Below are 21,155 nucleotides of genomic sequence, written 5' to 3' on the forward strand. Positions count from 1 at the left end.
AGTTTGAAAAGGGCTGCCATAAACAGGGACGGCTAGGTGGCTCAGTGAATAGAGCACCAGCCCTGGATTCAGGAGTACCTGAGTTCAAATCTGGCCTCAGACACTTGACACACTAGCCATGTGACTTTGGGCAAGTCACAACCTCAATTGCCCTCCAAAAAGCAAAAAAAAAGAAAAATGTACCATGATGAAGCAGCCTCTCCTCCACCAGCCTGTCCCTGACCAGTGCTAACTAAGGACAGAGAACAGCTCCAGATTATTGCTGTCAAGGCTTCAGAAAGGGAGAGTGTCCTGCCCAGGGTTAGGCACAGAGCTGATTGTCTCAAGGAGGGTTTCCAAATACTCCCTGTTATGAATGTATCATTGGTCTGACCCTATCAGGACCCAGCATGCTGAAGAACCTCTTAAACATGACCCACAGCCTCATTAGCCACCCCAAAGGAACAAACGAGGCCTGTTGTCCAGACTAGCAAAGGCAGTTGTAGGCACCGACTGTAGTGTTGATTCATCAGTTCACTTGTTTTGTTCAGATGCTGTAAATTGCAGACAAGCTGACCCAGACAGAACAAGTGCGCCAGAGCTGGCTGAATAGTATTGGGAAATTGTGCGAGCTTTTGGTGACCTCGGGCTTCTGCATTGGGAGGAATGGATGGGTTATCATTTTCACCTCTAGAAAGAAATATCCATCTTCCAGAGGTCACAGATCCATTGAGGTGCTGGAGAACATGTGTCACTTAGAACGTGTCAGTTCTTAGGCCCATTAAATATTTAGGCAGCTGGTGGTGCAGTGGATAGAGCACCAGGAATATCTGGGTTCAAATCTGGCCTCAGAAACTTGCTAGGTGTGTGACTGGCAAGTCACTTAACCACTGTCTGCCTCAGTTTCCTTATCTGTAAAATGGGGAAAATAATAGCACCTCCCTTTCAGGGTTGTTGGGAGGATCAAATGAGATTAATTATGAAGTGCTTAGCACAGGGCCTGGCACGTAGGAAGCACTATGTATGTTAGCTGTTACTAAATACACCATCAGTGGTATAATGACATAGAGAAGGGTGGGGTGCACAGAATTCTGTTCCTTCTGTCCACAGTCCAAAGAAGGTGTTTACCTGGGAGAGCACACGGCCTTTGGACTGGGGAGACATGGGCGTGTTACACATTTATTGTATGCTTCCTGCCTGATAAATCCATCTGGAATAAGTTGCCCGTTGATGGAGGATGATAAATGTGAGGGTAAAAACAAGTAGCTGCAGTGTGTTCTCTGTTGAGTTGTGTATCTGAAGAGTGAGAAGAATGCTGATTCTGTCATGTGCTTTGGGACTTCAGGAATAAGATGGTGATTTGGGCTGATTCTTTGTGAGAGGGAGCTTGAGCAGTCTGGGAAAGCTGGAGTCTAATCCAAAGTAAGGCACACAGTAGGTAGGTAATAGAGAAATGTTTGGAGAGATGATCCTTGGCTCAGCAGGAATGTATGTGACTTAGGCACCAGTGACCTTCAGGGATGTGCTGTGGACTTCACCAGGGAGGAGTGGAGGTGCCTGGAGCCTGCCCAGAGGGCCCTGTACAGGGACATGATCTTGGAGACCTATGAGAACCTGGTCTCCATGGGTAGGCACATGGGTCAAGTGCCTGCCATATGCCTAACACTTTTCTAAGTGCTGGGAATAGATGCAAAGAGACAAAAATAGAGCCCCTGGGCCTCAAGGATCTTGCATTTCAATGGAGGAGAAAGTATAGAAATCCCTATCTATCCACATATAGTGTAAACGGAAGGCCATGTAGAAATGAGAATGTTCAACAAGCCCATGTGAAAGAGTAACCTTTATTTATAGTCTTTAAAAATAGCACCTTTCCCAAGGTGCTAACAAAAGGCCCTGCTTGTTACCTTGCCACCTCTAGGATTCTCTCCCTTCTGGCAGAATTTTCAGAATTATCCAATCTACAAGAAAAAAAAAAAAAACAAACAACCCAACACTCAGAAAAAAACCCTTAGCCGGTGTGACTTTATGAAAGGGTCCATGGCCCCCTCTAATGAAATGAACCTCACATCTTCATGACCTGAGATGCCCACTTCCTCCAGGGCCTTCGTTTTATAGTGCTAGGTACCTGGACAATATAGGTGGAGTGGGCTGAAAATAGAGTCTGATTGAAGGACAGACTTGCCTTTGCCCCTTCAGGAGGATCCACACAAAATACATTTACCAAAGTTTGGTTACCAAACGTGCTAGTGAGCAGATCTTAACAAACCTATCTTGACCTTTCAGGTCCCCCCAAAGCAGATGGACAGGCTCATGGGTTTGGGCTACTGTTCGGATGTCAAAACATCTATGTGGGCTATGGACCCATAGAAAGGCAGGTCGAGGACAGGCAACCAGGAAACTCATTGGCTCTATGTTCATGGTCACCTCCCCACATTGGGCAACAGAGGGATGACAAACAGGGATGACAGAGGCTTTCCATGTAATTGAGTCACCTCTGCCATGTAGGACTTGGTCACCATAACAAGAAAAAACAAGGGGGGGAGGGCCTTGGGTTAGCTTCCTGTGGTTGAGCAAGTGAACTTCCAATCTGCAGTTCACAGTTCTGAGGCCAATCTGCTGTTACAGTCATCACCCCTATGGAATTATAGCAAACTGATTAATACCAATTGGAATGAAATTGGGGCCCAGTAAATCATCTATCACACTTCTTTGTAGTTTTCTGTACAGTGCTGTTAAGTAGTCACCATCAGTGTATAAATGTTCTTTCCATTCCCCACTTACACTTCAAACCTGTGTCCATACTCCATGTTTTGATGTATTATTTCTTATGGTGCCTCAATGGTCCATCATCTTCCCCTAATCACAGATCCTTCCTTTCCTGGAAAAAGGCCCTCCTAGTCTGTCCCATCCACTTCCACCCAAGGGCCAGTCATTTCTAACTTGTATCTGGCTTTGCTACTCCCTGCCCCCACACATGCCCATTGGTGGCCATCTTGTTTATAGACACTTTCTGTTGTGTGAGGGGGCACTTTTTTTTGGGGGGGGGGGTCTTTATTAATTTGTTCATTTACTTTGAGTTTACAAGATTCAGTTCCCCAGTTCTTTGAGTTTCACATTTTTATTCCCCTCCTCTCCCCCACCCCGGGCTGCATACAATCAGGTATAGGATCTGCAGATACTTTCACATTAGACATTGGTCAGGTTATAAAGAAGGATTGTATTGGATGGAATGAACAATGGGAAAGAGGAAACCAAACCAAACAAGAATAAGAAAGAAAGCAGGCAATTTGCTTCAATCTGCATTCAAACTGTTCTTTCTAGTTTTTTCTCTGAATGTAGACATCTCTCTCCATCATGAGTCTTTTGGAGTTTACTTGTACCCTGCATTTCTGAGAAGAGTCTGGTGTGTCAAAGTTGGTCATCATACACACGTTGTATCTGTAATGGTGTACAAATTTTTCCTGGTTCTGGTCTTCTCACTCAGCATCAATTCGTATAAGCCTCTCCAGGTAGATATGAGGTCCATCTGCTCTTTGTTTCTTATGGCACAATAATATTCCATTACATTCAAATACCATAACTTGTTCAGCCATTCCCCAACTGATGGGCATCCCTTAATTTAGAATTCTTTGCCACCACAAAAAGAGCTGTTATAAATATTTTTTGTACATATGGGTCTTCCTCCCGCTTCTATGATCTCTTTGGTATGCAACCCTAGAAGTGATATTGCTGGGTCAAAGGATATGAAATTACTTATAGCCCTTTGAGCATAGTTCCAGATTGCTCTCCAGAAAGGCTGCATCAGTTCACATCTCCACCAGCAATGTGTTAGTGTTCCAATTTGCCCACATCCTCAACAGCATTTATCATTTTCTTGTTTTGTCATCTTAGCTAATCTGTCAGTGAGATGTGGTACCTCAGAGTTGTTTTGATTTGCATTTCTCTAATCAATAGTGATTTAGAGCATTTTTTCATATGCTTAGATATCTTTAATTTCTTCCTCTGAGAACAGCCTGTTCATATCCTTTGACCATTTATCAATAGGGGAATGATTTGAATTCTTATAGATTTGACTCAATTCTCTGTATATTTTAGAAATGAGGCCTTTATCAGAGACATAGGTTGTAAAAATTCTTTTCCAATTTCCCCCTCTTAATCTTGATTACATTGGGTTTGTACAGAAGCTTTTCAGTTTCATGTAATCAAAGTTATACATTTTGCATTTTATAATGCTAATTCTTGTTTGCTCATGAAATCTTCTGAGGGGCCACTTCTTGCAGCTTCTGTCTCTGCTCCCCACTCCTGCTTTCAGAGCTCTTTTTCCCATCATTAAGTCACTGCTTTTGCCATATTAAGTTTTTCTACATTCACCTGATAAGAGTTTAACTGTACATCACTTTTTTTTTTTTTGCTTTTTTTTGGAGCGGGGAAGGTAGGGTAACTGGCGTTAACTCATTTGCCCAAGGTCACATGGCTAGTTTTTTTGTTGTTGTTGTGTCTGAGGATGGTTTTGAACTCAGGTCCTCCTGACTCCAAGGCCGGTACTCTATTCACTGTGCCACCTAGACACCCCTACTATGGCACTTCTTGATGTCTCATGGAGTTATTAGCTTCCATTTGTCCAATTCTAATTTTCACGGAGTTATTTTCTTCATTAATGTTTTATGCCTCTTTTACAAAGCTGTTAATTCTCTTTTCCTGTCTTTCTTCCCTAGTTCTTGTTTTCTCTACTGCTCTCATTTGGTTTTTAAAAATCACTCTTTAACCCTCCTTTCTTTAAACTCTTGTTAAGCTCTTCTAAGAATTCTTCTTAAACTTGTGTCCCATCTGCCCTTTTTCCTTTGAAGGTTTGCTTGTAGATATTTTCAAGTCATCATCTTCTGTGTTTGTGTCTTGAGCTTCCCATCACCATAGCAGTCTTAATGGCTGGATTCTTTTTGTTTCTGTTAATTCTCTTACCTCTTTCTGGATTGTAGGTTAATGCTGAGCTCCTGCACTTTGGGAGGGGATGTCTGGTTTGACCATCCATCCTTTTATTTGTTATTGCTTCCATAGGTCAGTGGGGGGGGGGGGGGGGGGGGGAGTTGCACATTTTTAGTACTCCCAGAGTAGTGTGGTCTGTTCACCGTCCCCTTGGACAATGCTAGTTAGGTCTGTTGGCTTGTGTGTGGTGGAATTTCAATAGTTTGCCAGTGGATTTAGCTACTGTTAACCCACTGGAGAGTTCTGCAGGGTCAGAGAGACTGAACTACTCACTGGCTCCCCCTTGGTCCAGGAATCCTGTTCTGGTAGTTCTGCAGTCTTAGCCACTGGGTCAAAGACTAGAACTGAGCTGCAGGCTCAGACTCCACACAGCTAAGTTTTTGGAACTTGTTCCTTGTTCAGTTCACAGCTAGGACCCATGCTTGCAGCTGGGACTGTCTTTTCCACCTGGCATAAGTAACAGAGCCAACAGGTGGCCCACGCCCCTGCACCCAGTGCTAGTTCAGGGGTCTCCTGGGATCTCTTCCTTCCCTTGTGCTTCCTGCCCTAGTACCCTGGAAAGCTCAGTAGAACTTGTCTCCAGAGTTCACCAACATCTCTGTCTGTCTAAGCCTGAGTAAAGAACGGACTGGAGACCTCCTGCAAGGCCAACACGGAACCATTAAAAACTATTCTTTGCACTAATTATAATCAAAATGCTTCATTCCGGTATGGATTCTTTGATGGCTAATAAGATGCTTCCTCTCTCTGAAGGGTTTTTTACATTCATTACAACCAAAGGGTTTCTGTACAGTTTTAATTCTCTGGCAATTTTTGGGTATTTCTTGCTTAATGAAAGCTTTCCCATAGTCTCTTTGTTCAAAGGGTTGTTCAACAGTGTGAATTCTCTGATGCGCAATAAGGTTTGCCCTTCTACTGAAAGCTATGCCACATTCATTACATGCAAAGGGTTTCTCTCCAGTATGACTTCTCTGATGTCTAACAAGGTTTGCTCTCCCACTGAAGGCCTTTCCACATTCATTACATGCAAAGGGTTTCTCTCCGGTATGAGTCCTCTGATGTCTAACAAGGTTTGCTCTCCCACTGAAGGCCTTCCCACATTCTTTACATGCAAAGGGTTTCTCTCCAGTATGAGTTCTCTGATGTCTATTAAGACTTCCCTTCTCACTGAAAGCTTTCCCACAGTTATTACATTCAAAGGGTTTTTCTCCAGTATGAGTTCTCTGATGAGTAATAAAGTGTCCCCTCTCACTGAAAGTTTTCCCACATTCATTACAAACAAAGGGTTTATCTCCAGTATGACTTCTCTGATGCATAATAAGGTTTCTCCTCCGCCTAAAAGCTTTCCCACAATCATTACATGGAAAAGGTTTCTCTCCAGTATGAGTTCGATGATGGATAATAAGGCTGGCCCTTTGGCTAAAGGCTTTCCCACATTCATTGCATGCAAAAATTTTCTCTCCAGTATGAATTCTTTGATGTCTATTGAGGCTTCCCCGCTCACTGAAAGCTTTCCCACATTCATTACATGGAAAGGGTCTCTCTCCAGTATGAGTTCTCTGGTGTGTAATAAAGTATCCCCTTCCACTGAAGGCTTTCCCACACTCATTACATGTAAAGGGTTTTTCTCCAGTATGAGTTCTCTGATGTGCAATAAGGTTTCCCCTCACACTAAAGGCTTTCCCACATTCATTACAGTTAAAGGGTTTCTCTCCAGTATGAATTCTCTGATGAGTAATAAGGCTTCCCTTTTGTCTAAAAGTTTTCCCACATTCATTACATTCAAAAGGTTTTTCTCCAGTATGGGTTCTCTGATGACTAATAAGATTTTCCCTCCGGCTAAAGTCTTTTCCACATTCATTACAGTCAAAGGGTTTCTCACCAGTATGAGTTCTCTGATGTGCAATGAGGTTCCCCCTCTCACTGAATGCCTTCCCACATTCATTACAGTCAAAGGGTTTTTCTCCAGTATGACTCCTGTGATGATAAATGAGGCTTGCCCTCTGACTACAGGCCTGCCCACATTCAATACAGGTAAAGGGTTTCTCTCCAGTATGAGTTCTCTGATGGGTAGTAAGGTTTCCCCTCTGGCTAAAGGTTTTCCCACACTCATTACAAGCAAAGGGTTTTTCTCTAGTATGAGTTCTCTGATGACTAATAAGGTTTTCCCTCCGGTTGAAGCCTTTTCCACATTCATTACATTCAAAGGGTTTCTCTCCAGTGTGAATTCTCTGATGTCTATTAAGACTTCCCCTCTCACTGAAGGCTTTCCCACATTCATTACATTCAAATGGCTTCTCTCCAGTATGGATTCTCTGATGGATAATAAAATGTCCACTCTCACTGAAGGCTTTTCCACATTCATTACATTCAAAGGGTTTCTCTCCAGTATGAATCCTTTGGTGTCTATTAAGACGACCTCTTTCAGTGAAGGCTTTCCCACACTCATTACATTCAAAGGGTTTCTCTCCAGTGTGAATGCCCTGGTGACTTTTAAGTATTTGACTGTCACTGAAGGCTTTCCCACACTCATTACATGCAAAGAGTTTCTCTCTAATATGATTTTTCTGATGACTAATGAGGCTTTCCCTGTGGTTGAAACTTTTCCCACATTCATTGCTTTCAAAAAGCTTCTCTCCAGTGTGAAGTCTCTGATGTCTACAAAGGCTTTCCTTAACATTAAAAGTTTTCCCACAAGCTTTACATTCAAAAGGTTTCTCTCTAGTATGAATTCTCTTATGGATAATAAAGTGTCCACTCTCACTGAAAGCTTTTCCACAGTCATTACATTTAAAGCATTTCTCTCCAGTATGAATCCTCTGATGTCTACTAAAGCATCCCCTCTTTCTGAAGGCTTTCCCACATGTGTTACATTTGAAGGATTTCTCTCTGGCATGAATTCCCTGATGAGCAATATGTCCCTTCTCACAGAAGGCTTTTCCAAACTCATTACATTCAAAAGTTTTCTCTCTGGTATGAATTCTTTTATGTTTGGTGAAGCTTCTCTTGTAGTTGAAGGCTTTCTCATATTGCTTATACTCATGTTTGTCTCTATTCTGATCGCCAATAAAATTTGACCTTCTGCCAACGCTATTGCCACATTTACTGTGCTTACGTTGCTTCTCTCCAGCATGTATTCTATGGAATTTAATTAGGTCTGAGTGGTACCTAAAGGGTTTCTTGCATTTGGTATACTTAGAAAAATTATTCCCTAAGGAGAATGTATTACAAGTAATTATGGCAGAAATATCTTTGAAGGCCTTTCCAACCATCTTATATTTATAGAGACTTCTCCCCATTGTTCCTCTCCAAAGTGCACCAAAGTCTGACCCAAAGCTCAATCTTCTCCCAAACATATTACTCTGAGGTCCACTTCCTTTATCAGAAGTTTCTCTGGGAGTGATTGTTCGTTGTCTGGAGTGTCTCTCCAGGTTACCCTTTGGTTTTTCTAAATCAACATCATACTCCCTGGCTTTGTCCATCTTGCAATGCCAGACTGAGCCCTTTGGCAGTCTCTTCATGGATGATGCTTCTATGCAAATATTCTGCATCAGACTTGAGTTCCTTGTTTTAAATTTGATCTTGTTACTAAGGGAATCTGAAAAAATAAAAAAATTAAAAAAATCACTAGCCACAGAGTCTGTACTGAGAGCAAGGAACCTTCTTTAGAACAAGTTCTAGTTTCTGTCTCCTCACGTAAGGACAATGATGTTCAATTTGAACCAGGTAGAACAAGGACTGCTTGTTTGAGCTGAAACCAAGGACAGATAAAAAGATTGCAAAAAAGCACTTAGCTGCCTAGGACTAATAAGTTACATTCCAGTGTATTCAAACAATTATAGATGTCAATAAAAACATCATTTAATGGGAAGCCAAATTGTCTTCTGCATAACTAAAGAGCAGAAAGCCACAAAGGAATGGAGAAAAATCAGCAGAGAAATACCACTCAAATGAAAATATATTCAACTTAGAATCTATATTTTTAAAAAGTGACAGATTTAGAAGACCATAAGCAATTGGGGGAGTCTTAAGAATTACTAGGCTTTCCCCAAATTGGGAAAATCAAAAGAATCAATCCGGGGGGCAGAGCCAAGATGGCAGCATAGAAGCAGGAAAACTCCCTGCGCTTCCCCCATAACCACCTCAAATACCTATAAAAAAATGACTCTAAAAGAATCAAACCAATATATTTCAGTTAAGTGTGTCTCTATGTGGGTGTATTTGTATTTATATATATTTGTGTGTATGTGTACAAATATATGTGTATATATATATTTACATACATATGTGTAAACATATTTTAAATCAACAAAAACCTTAAAGAAAAAAGATTGAATGTAGAATTGATTGCTAATTTACAATTAAAAATTCATACAGATCCATTATTGTCAATCTACAACTGATAAATTAATTTTTTAAAACAACCAAGAAGAAAGGCATGGCACACCGCATAAAAGCAATTTGACTTGTTAGGAAAACTAAAAAATTACAAAACCCTAAATATCATATACTAATGTTAAGAGATTAACTTTATTTTTTAATGAGATAGGGAATTGTTTTATTTTCTGCTCTGAATTTCCTCACCCTATCCCCTACCCCTCGAGAAGGCAAGAAAAACCAAATCTATTACAAATATGTATAGCCATGCAAAACAATAATCATTTTTTAAAAAATTCAACAACCTATTTTAATAAATGACTTAAATAAAGGCACATATGATAATCCAACAAAATGTGGAAATGACATAAACTTTGGAGAAAGAGCTAAAAATACCCAAGAGAATTAGGCTTCACAGAGATCCCAACAGAATAAATCAATAGTTTGAAATTTGTAAGAAATGTAAGAGAGATAATTATCAAGTCCTATATATTGGCAAAGAAACACTCATTCCACAGTTGCAAAATAGGGGAGGTATGGCTAGAGAACTGGTCATCTTTAAAAGATGCAGAGATTTTAGGAAGCGCAACATAAGTAAAAAAAATATGGTGGGATACCTGATAATAAAGACTCTCTGAAGCCATCTTCAGGAAGGATGGAGTCCAGAAGGCAAAAGGTTCATGGACTTCCCAGATCAGACTATGCCTGTGAACAAGTGCCACGTTCCAACATGGCAGCCTCAGACCCCATACAAGGGCCAGAGGACCGTTAGCTGGGAGAAGTCGTTCACACACTGCACCAATGATTTAATCTACAGAGGGAATTCTTTGTGAGGAATTTCCTCCACTGACACAGGGACACACCTGATGCATGGAGGGGTTGATCCATCTGTTCAGTCACCTAACCAGTATGAGTCAGAGGCTCTGGTTCTCCTGATTTAAAGAACAGTTCTCTACTCATCATTCTGCCTTTCAAAGAAGACTAATGGGGGACAGACCCAAAAGGGAGAATGAGGAGCAATGGGTACAAGTTACACAGAGATAATTATACTTAGGTCTGATTTGAGGGGAAATTTCTTAATGATTAGAGCTTCACAAAAGAGGAATAGGCTGCCTCAGTGATGTTCCTCTGAACATAAGCTGCATCATCATTTGTCAGCCATCAGATATAGGCTATATAACCACCAAAGTTCATCCAACTTGTAACTTTTATAATTCCATGACATATCTAAAGTGAGACATTTATCTTTATTATGGAGAATTGGTATATTTTTTCTATTAAAATTTTTTTATATGGAAGAAATTAGGGGAGGAAACAGAAAACTGAAAAATAAGCATAAAAGGAAAAATAATTAAAATATATACAAAGTGTACCAAGTGCACTTTTAAGCTTTAATAGTTTAAACTGTTTCAAACTGTATTCCTGAAGAAATAATATAAGAATCATCTGGCTACCTAAAAACAGTAAAACAAACAAACAAAAAAACAACCTAGATACTATAATTGAAGAAATTACAAATGATAACTTCCCAGAAGGCAAAGTGAAAGTAGAAAAATATCTGCTCATCACTGCCTGAAAGAAACTGCAAAATGAAAACTCCAAGAAACGTTCTGGCCACAGTCCAGAGAAAAAATACTGTTAAGTAGCCAAAAGTAAAATGTAGCAATGGACCTGTCAGTACCACACACAAGATTTAGGAGCTACCACTACAATGAGGAGGAAATTTTGGAATATAATATTCTAAATGCCAAAAGGTATAGGTTTACAACTAAGAATAATCTATTACCTTGCAAAGCTGAATAAAATCCCAAAGGGGAAAAAATGGACCTTATATAGATTTTAAAATATTCCTGACGAAAAGATCAGAAATAAATTCATACTATGAAATTTAGTTACAGGAGTCAAGAGAAATCTAGAAAGGTAAACTACATTTGAGCTAAAGGAAGGGACTAGATGATAATGAAATGTTTATATTTACTAGAAGGAAAAGATTTCAATGCCGTTTCAGAGGCTTAATGTCTTCAAATGTCACAGATGGAATTAAATAAGATAATAGAGGGCTTGAAGGGGGAGCTGCCATGTTTTTATGTTCACAGGAGGAAAGAAAAGGAAATTCAATAGGTAGATATAAGGAAGAAAATAAATCATTAAGGAAATCAGAAAGGAAAAAAGGGAAATTTACAACAAGGGGAAAAAAGGCAATAATTAAAAATTATAAACTATTCACTGGAAGGTCAGATACTGAAGCTGAAATACTTTGGCCACATAATGAGAAGACACGATTCACTGGAAAAGACCCTGAAAAACTAAAGGCAGGGGCGGCCGGGTGGCACAGCGACCGGCTCCAGTGTCGGGCTGACCTGGGATCGAATCCGGGCTCAGACACTTAGCACCAACCCAGAATCACCTGGCCGTGTAACCTTGAACAAGTTACTTAACCCCGAGTGCTTTAAAAAAAAAAAAAAAAAGAAAAACTAAAGGCAAAAGGAGAAGGGGATAGCAGAGGATGAGATTGAAAAATGGAAACAAGAAACATGAACCTGGACAAACTCAAGAGATGGTGGCGGGCAGAAGGGCCTGGCCTGCTGGGATCCATGGGGTCATAAGGTCCCAGACACGACTGAATGACTGAACAACAACACCACCATTTTGATCAATTTTTTGCCAAATAGATAACTTGAATGAAAACAGATAATAGTCAACAACAAAAAAAATAAAGAATTATGAGAAATACAAAATTTAAATAAATCATTCTCAGAAAAAGAAACTAAATAAGTTATGAGTAAACTTCCAAAGAAAAAGCTCCAGGTCAGATGCATTTACAAGTGAGTTCTATCAAACATTCAAAGATTAGCTGGTTCCATTATATAAATTTTTTTGTGGAAATACACTTCCATGATGCCAAGACACTTTTGATGCCTAAACCAAGAAGAAAAGGAGCAGAGCACATTACAGACTAGTGTCCCTAATGAATACAGAGGCAAAAATATTAAATATTGGTAAAGGAGCTATAGCAACATATTGAAAAGAGTATACACTATGACTAGGTGGAATTTATACGAGGAATGCTAGACCAGCTCAATATTTTAGGGAAACTTTTAACATAACTGGCCATACTAATAACAAAAATAATTTTTAAAAGTCACAATTCTAGCAATAGATGTCAAAAAAGGCTACTGATAAAATATAACACCTACTTTGCTAAAAAAATTTAAAAAAACCCCAGGATTAAGTGATCTTTTCCTTAAAATGGTAAATAGTATCTATCTAAAACAAAGAAACAGCATACTATTTATTAGAGAAACATTAGAGATCTTTCCATGAAGACCAGCAGTAAAGCCAAAAATTTCATTATCATTACTATTACTACTAGAAATGCTCACCATAGAAATAAGACAAGAAAAATAAATTGAGGGAACAAACATAAGCAAAATTATTTACTTCTGTAGGTATGTCGATCTAGTTAGAGGTGCCTAGAGACTCAACTAAAAAACCACCTGGAACAATAACTTTAGCAATACAGAATATAAAATAAATCCACATATTCTGTCTTTAAAGAAATTACATTCAATATAATAAGAGAAAGTATAAATATTTGGAAGTCTACCCACCAAGACATATGCAGGTACTATGTGAACACATTTACAAAACATTCTTTAGAGAAACATAGACAAATAATTTTGGACATATTAATAACTCATGGTTGGATAGTGCTAATATTAAAAATAAAAAGGACAATACTTCCTAAATAAATTCAGTGTCATACCAATCACACCACCAAAGGATTACATTATAGAGCCAAAAATAAATGATAAAATTACATCTGGAAGAACAAAAAGTCAAGAAACTTAAGGGAAATGATTTTTAAAAGTGGAAAGAAAATGGGTACAAAGATGCAATTTGGGTATTACAAAGTAGTAATGATCAAAATTATTTGGTATATTGGTAAAAAACCAAAATGTCAGTCAGTGGAACAGATTAGGTATACAACACAGAGAGACAACAGTGTTCAATAAACCCCCAACACCAATGAGTAGAGTAAGAAGTCACTACTCTACAAAAATTCTGGGAACACTGAGAAGTAATCTGGTAGAAATTAGGTTTAGTTCTGTAACTGCTTCACACCTAGAATATAAAAGCTTACATCATCATGAACAAATTAGACAGATGGGCAAGGAAGGAGACACTTTAAAAACTATGGATAGATGAGGAGTTGACCAAATAGGGGATAGGAAAAACAAAGATAAAATAGACAATTTTGATTGCATAAAACTGAACAGGATTTGCACAAATAAAATCAATACAGTTAAAATGAGAAGGGAAATAGCTGGGGGAAAAAAAATCTTTGCATCAAGTTTTTCTGATAAAATTCTGAGACATTATACATGGAACTATTTGAAATGAATGAGAACAATAACCATTCCCCCCAAAAAGAAACGGTCAAAAGATAACAGGTCATTCTCAAAGAAGCCCAAACTATCAAAAACCATATGAAAAAATACTTCTAAATACTTAGTTATGCAAATTAAAATAACTCTGAGGGTTAAGAGGGACATTAACATAATGTTCATGGCGCTGCAGAAAACAACAGCAATTATATTCCCAAAGTCCCTACAGGAAACATGCTTTTGGACTCAAGAATACACCACTAGGGAAGGCCGGGTGGTGCAGTGAATAGAGCACAGGCCCTGGAGTCAGAAGGACCTGAGTTCAAATCCAGCCTCAGACACTTAACATAAACACTAGCCGTGTGACCTTGGGCAAGTCACTTAACCCCAATTTCCCTACCTTCCCCCCTCCAAAAAAAAAAGAATACACCACTAGGCATCTGATAGAGATCAAAGGCAGAGGAAAGGGCCCGTATACACAAAGATATTTCTATAAACACTTTTTGTTCTGTCAAAGAACTAGAAACCAAGGAGAGGCATCGACAGGGGATGCAAAACAAATTATGGGAGGTTCTTTTAATGAACTCTATAGATAGAAGAAATAATGAAAGGATGAATTCAGAGGAACTTTGGAAGAAAAGGCAGAACCGGAATAAATATACAATAACCACAACACTGTAAGGAAAAATCAGCGTGAAAGAACCATAATCAACGTCATGACACAACTGTGTGAGAAGGAAGCATCTAGCACACGGCAGGCGGGGGCTCCGGGGCAGACGCCTCCATCTTCGGACATGGCCAACGTGCCCATTTGCTATAAAGGTTTTTTTTAATAGTTGAGGTCATTTGGAAAGAAGGGTGATGTGAGTTATACTCCTCAAAAAGGAAAAGGAGTCACTGCAGCATTTTTTTAAATGGATTGACAAGAACAAGGGGAGGTCTGGAAGACATACAGACAGAGGAAAATCTTGTAACCCATGAGTTACATTTATTATATAATTTTGAAAAGAAATAAGCAACATGGAGCTGGGGGATGACAGACGTAATTCTCTTTTTAATTCTTTGTATGTAAAAATATTCACGTTTGCCCAGCTGCCTGCTACTCACTCACCTAGATAAGACCCTCTAGGGCCTCTGCCCTCGGGACTCCAAGCTGCTTGCTTCTCTAACAGGGAAGTCACATCTAGTCTGGAAACAGGAACCCCTGCACACAGGGACAGAAGACAATCAGAATTTAATTCCTCAAGGAGAAGCAGGGCGTGGAGGATGAGCAGAGGGAGAGTCACTGTTCTGAAGCACTCGGTGTTGTCTCCCAATGGAGCAGGGGTCCTGACTCTAGATCCAATTTCCTGCCCACCTCTGCTGTCTGCCCCAGATATGCTAACTGACCAATGAGCTCTATGGGGTCTTCATCCAACGGCATCTTGCAGTCTAGGCAACAGCTATTCTTTCCCCATTTGCTCTTTCCTGCCTGGAATGCTCCCAGATCCTTTACGGAAGGCACTCAAGTTTTCAAGGGTTTGACGCAACCAGAACAATGTTATCCTCAAAGAAGAGACCCAGAAGGACCTGGCCATCCTCAGAGATTCCCAGCTCCACCTGGCCCCAGTGCTGGATCCCCTCAGTCTCAGAGGTGAACTCCACTGGGCCTGACTACCTTTTAGGCAGCTGCCAATGCCAAGCTTCCCTGGCTTTGTTCTGCCACCAACATTCTGCCAGTACCTCACTATGGGAATGGAGCTTAGGACACACAAGTTTCTCAGGAATAAAAAATGGACAAAGGATGCAAAGTAGGAATGAGGTCACAGTGTGTGAATTGCACACTGGCTTCCTTGTGGCTGCTCTCCTGATCAGAGATGGCATTTTCAGTGGCTTTCCCTCATGCCCGGACTTCTCACCTACCCTGCCTGTCTTGGCTTCCTTTAGGTCACCGCTAAAATCCTACCTTCTACCAAAAGTCAATTCCAATCCCCATAATTCTAGGCCTTTCCTCTGTGGATCATCACCAGTTTAATCTGCTGGCATTTTGTCTGTGCAGCACTTTGTATGTTGTCCCCCCCATCTGACTGTGAGCTCCTGAGAGCAGGGGCTGTTTTTGTTGTTCTTCATATGGGCAGTTCTTCACAGAGTGCCTGGTACATAGCAGGGGCTTAATAAAAGTTTACTTACTTAAGTAAGCAGGCTATGTAATACGTAAGCAATAAGGAATCCCAAAGAACAGGAACAAAAGATCTCACTGAGGGAATGTATCTTAGGAAGAGAAGAGGAGCTGGCATGGGGCCGGGGAGAAGCAAGGGGGTGGACTGCCCCAGAGCTTCCCTGGAACCCCACGGTATGTATCACAAGAGAAAAAAGAAAGCCCTTGCATGTGAGGCATAGTGCATACAACCTTCTGGGAGAGTGGATCGGTCAAGATCTGAATTAGGCTCAGGGGGAAAATCAATCCACCCTCACTAAGAGAGGCAGATGCATACCAGACACTGGGCAAGCCCACCAAAGCGCCTCCACTGAGAAAACCATGTGGACATATTAGAAAGAAAACAAGGGGTACAAAAAAAACGTCAGGTCATTTGGGGGAAGAGGCACAATCAGCTATGGGGACCGGGGTCCTCACGTGGGAGGTAACATTTCAGTTGTGCAAAACCTGGAGACAGGAGGCAGAAGGCACTGCCTAGAGGAGGACGCACAGAGGGCAAAGTGAGATGGTTGTGAAAAGCCTGGAAGGGCAGGAGGACCCCATGTTGTAAAGGCTTCAGATGGACAGCTAAACCAGAAGCATTCTCTCTACGGGTCACAGAGGGGCTGAGATGCTTCCAAAGCGCCAGGCAGTCTGGAACACTTTTGTCAAAACTCTGTTCTGCATATCACACAGGGAGAACTGCGCTTACCCACAAAGACCAGGTTCTCATAGGTCTCCAACATCACGTCCCTGTACAGGGCCCTCTGGGCTGGCTCCAGGCGTCTCCACTCCTCCCGGGTGAAGTCCACAGCCACATCCCTGAAGGTCAGGGATTCCTGAAACACATTCCTGCTCAGCCAGGGACCACGCCTCCTGAGAGTCCTGCATCCCTGCTCCTCGCTCCATACTAGACACAGAAGCTTGTACACATTTGATTACCTATGTCACCCCGACAATACTCTCCAAAAGGAACCCCCTAAAAACCATGCCCTTTACTCCTGAAGCGCCAGACCACACAGGAGAATCAGTCTCCATCTGACCACTGAACACACAACACTAACTTTGGCAATCACAGTCCAAATATTAATCTCTCCTTAAATACATTTGAGAGATTCCTCAGTTACTGACCAACTCATTCAGGAGACAATATTCCATGCTCAGAGTTCTCAATAATATTTTTAAACATTAATGGCACTTGGGTTTCTCTCGGGGCACCACCTTTCCTTGCTCCTCGGAGAGAGCTCTGAATATCGGATTTTGTTCAGTGCATCAACTAAATTTTTAGAGTCAGTGGTTTAAATGCTAGTGCCCTTGCGTCCCCTGCCCTTTTTACTTAAGTTTCTGATTTCTGAGTTGTGGTATATAGTAGGAAGCTGTTTATAACAGGCTGCCTGTTCCTTCCTCCTACTTTCATCAAGGCTGCCCCAACTAGGCGTAGGGGCTTTTTCTCATGAAGATTTTGTAAAGATAGGAAAATAAACTCTGGGATCAGTCGTTAATGAAATCTTTTTTGATAGACTTTAAAAAAGAAGAACACTCCATCATCTTTTCCAAGAAACTAGCAAACGTTACTTATTGGAATTTAGAAATCGATCTTTCAGTGCTCTCAGAACTGGGCAGCCCCTGGCACCCCCATGCTTGGTCTCTTCTCTTTCTTCATGGGGCACGTGAGAGACACAGCTTCTCGGTCCCTGAAGGCAAAATGAGGTCTCCACAGATCTCCAGACAAAGGCTTCCATGCTGCTGTTTTTCCTCATTCTTGCTTTATCCACAAACACTGTCAGGATGCCTAGTTTAATTGGGGCTTGGACCAAGCTGTCTGTAAATCTGTTTTTCCCCACTAATGCTCATTGCTATTTTAGGAAGTGGTCCTCTGGACGATGAGGGGTGGAAAGGCTGGAAGGGACATCTGGTCCGGCACAGAGAGAGGCAAGCACCCCTGATGAGCGGTCATTCAGCCCCAGGTGGAAGTCCCCTAGGAGGCTGAGGCATCTCTTCTCCCTCATTTTCAGGAAGTCTGTTCTCATATAACTGTGTATTCACCTCTTTCAATGTCCACTCATCGTTCCTAGTGGTGCCCTCTGGGGCCAAGCAGAACCAATCCTCTTCCACTGGTCCAGCTCTCGTGTGACCCTTCAATCTCTTCCAACCCAAGCACCCTAAGTCCACCCATGGCATCCTCCTCTGCAAAGATGTCAAGCCCTTTCTGCATCCTGGACAGCTGCCTCTGGACCTTCTCCCACTTGTCTAAGCAGAGGGAACACAGTCCTGCAGAATGTAGATTCATTCAAGCACCCAGAGGCACTCTCGCCTACACCACTTCTCATCCTCCCTCACCCCTCTAATCCCTGCTTCCCCCTTTTCTCCTTCTGTCTCTTTCTCATAATTTTTGCTTATCTGTGTAGATGCATACCCAGCAATAGAGAGTAAGGTCACTGGGGGAGGGGTAGCTTCACTTTTACCTTTGTGGCCCTGGTGCCTGGCACATTGGAAGCATGGATGTTTGCTGATGTTATTTTGATATTTGCTGAACTGAACTGAAGGAGAAAAAGGGGAGAAGGGAGGAGAGGAGAGAAGAATTCAAACTCACCTGAAATGTGGCTACGAGGAATCCAGAGGTCATTCCCTCCTTATCCTCCATCCTGCTGCCTGGGGAAGGGCTGAGCTGGAGGAGAAAGAAGCCATGAGGGGCAGACACCGCTCAGCCCCAAGCCCTTCCGCACTGTCAATGATGCCCCTTAGTTCATCCTCCCATCTACCTTCTCTACCCATCTTACACTCCTCAAGAACGTCTAGGTGGACTGAGATCGCTTACTCTTTTCACCTTCTCATGGGCTTTCCACCCTGGGAAGGAGCCTGTCAGAGAGGGCTAGTGGGCCGATGCTGCTTGTAGAGCAGCAGGGGGCTCAGAGCTGTGACTGTCCATCTCTCCCCTGCCCCTCTCTCTCACTCTCCCCTATTTTCCTATGCCCCACACTGGGAAAGATGCCTTCTCCCTGCCCCTCCTTTGGAAATCCTCACCTCTTTCCCCAAGTACTCAGGCCAAGCCCTCCATCATCATGCTATCCTCCCAGTATGACCTCTTGGTCCAGCCAGGATGACCATGAACTGCTGGACCTTCCAGGATGTCTTCCTTCACATCAGGCACTGCCCTGGAGCTCCAGAGAAAAGCGTCAGGCCAGAGTCTTCTCCTGGGAGTATCCCCCATCACCTTCCCCTTCCAGTAAAGCTAGAACCTGGGGGCTCAAAAGCAAAATCACTTCAACTGAGGCCCTCTCTTTGGGGCTCAGATCCCCACCTCCGGCTGGCCGGTGTGCCCCTGGTGCTGCCAGATGGGACCCTGAGGACACTACCCAGGGCCCCTCATGGCAGATGGGAAGGAAGCAGCAGAAGAGACCTGAAATCACAATCACACAAATAACTCAGTGAGACAGCCACAGCCCTGGGCATGCAAAGGGACTGGTGGGGAATTTCATCCTTTCAAGGAACATTTAAGGGAAAAAAATGCACCCACAGAAGGGGAAACAAGACCCTATGGACTAATGAATGGTTAGCAACTCCCAAGAGGCCATGGGCATTTGGTGAGGAATGCTTTGGCCAAGGCTGCTGCTGCATCATCATCCTCATCCTCATCATCTTCATCATCATCTCTCACACACAACACACACACACACTCACTCACATGCACATTTTGTTCAGGGTATATTTTAATGAAAAACTTTAATAATAAAGGACATTTTTATTTATCAAACTCAAGAAGGCAAACCCTAACTAACCTTAGTTTCTTTTTAAATTAACAAGTGAATCTTACTTTAAGATACAAACTTTGCAAAGAGCTCCTCTCAATCACACTCTTCCCCTTAAAATTAGATTCAGAATACCCTTTAAGCCTCATTTTCCTGATCCAATTCTTCCTTATCAAAGCCAACATAGGAAATCATGGCCTGCTGACCAGAGGCACATCCTTTTCAAACATATGTTATAGTTTTTGCTTTTCCTACCCACACTAATAGAGGCCCTGGAAAACAAAGTGAATAGGGGAGTCAGAGGGGAACAAAAATATCTAACTGAATATTTCCTGGAGCTCACTAACAGAAGAGGCAGAGGCCTCTTGAGGTAAAACAACGGAACTGGGCTTGCCAAGCGGAAACACCCCTAGAGCCAGTGAGCATTGCCTCTCAGAGCAGGAGGAGGGTCTTGGATTGACTGGTGACCAAGTCACTAGACACACCTTCTTACTCTAGCAGCAGAGGGTACAGGAGTAAGAAGAAGGGAAGGAAGCAGGAACTGATCATAGAGTTGTAGCTGGAAGACCCCAGAGAATGGAAGATACACCAGCCCCAGGCAGGCTCAAAGTCCTAGGGGCTACGGGTACATAAGGGAGTGCCTAAAACACACCAGGAACACAATGTACGTAACTATGCACACATACATCCACCTGAACTTTCACACATATAAAGATAAACACACACATCAAAACACTAACACTTACATGGGCCACACCCATACTCAGTTCAACCAAGCAATTAATAAGCACGTTTTAGTCAGACAATAAACATTTTTCAATTCTGGCTATGTGCCAGGCACTGTGCAGACAAAGGCAAAAAACAGTCCTTGCTCTCAAGTCGTTTATACTCAAATAGGACAGACAACATGTAAACAATTCCATGCAAACAAGCTTTGGACAGGATAAACTGGAAATAACCAACAGAGGAAAGGGACTCAAATTAAGAGGGATTGGGAAAGGCTTCTTGCAGAAGGTGGAATTTTATCTAGGACTTGAAGGTGGTCAGGGACACCAGGGGGCTGACCAGGAGGAAGAATATTCTAGGCATGGAGGTCAGTTAGTGCTGCTCAACTGCAAAATGTGGGAGGTTGTAAGGCAGAAGAAGTCTAAAGAGTGTGTGTGAGTGTGTGTGTGTGTGGGGATAGGTTAAGTAGGGGGTGACGTGATCAGAGCTGTACTTTAGGAAAATTATTTTAGTAGCTCAGTGTAGGATGAAGTGAGGCAGGCAGACTCTCCACCTACCACATCCTCCTTTCCCCCGACCAAGTAGCTACTGCAATAGTGCAGGCATGAGGTGATGAGAGTGTGCACCAAGGTGGTAGTAATATCAAAGGAGAGAAGCAGGAGCTGCAGAGGTGAAATCCACAAGAGATGTTGCAGAAGTGAAATCCACAAGACATGTTGCAGAAGTGAAATCCACAAGAGATGTTGCAGAAGTGAAATCCACAAGAGATGTTGCAGA

At 42.0% G+C, this 21,155-nt stretch overlaps 1 protein-coding gene across 1 annotated transcript in view; it reads right to left on the reverse strand.

Moving 5' to 3' along the window:
• Window positions 1–5,744: 5,744 nt before the first annotated feature.
• Window positions 5,745–21,155, reverse strand: part of LOC138173239 (zinc finger protein 585A-like) — an 18,219-nt gene continuing 2,808 nt past the window's right edge. The window contains 6 exon segments of the mRNA XM_069103198.1: window positions 5,745–5,914; window positions 5,916–8,560; window positions 14,839–14,931; window positions 16,616–16,742; window positions 18,497–18,571; window positions 18,928–19,142. Of these exon segments, the coding sequence (XP_068959299.1) occupies window positions 5,885–5,914; window positions 5,916–8,560; window positions 14,839–14,931; window positions 16,616–16,742; window positions 18,497–18,547 (2,946 nt within the window). The 5' untranslated portion in view covers window positions 18,548–18,571; window positions 18,928–19,142 and the 3' untranslated portion in view covers window positions 5,745–5,884.

This window comes from Petaurus breviceps, unplaced genomic scaffold (assembly GCF_028583685.1).
Source record: "Petaurus breviceps papuanus isolate PSGF00001 unplaced genomic scaffold, PetGlider_PUasm1.0 567, whole genome shotgun sequence".
NCBI classification, from domain to species: Eukaryota; Metazoa; Chordata; class Mammalia; order Diprotodontia; family Petauridae; genus Petaurus; species Petaurus breviceps.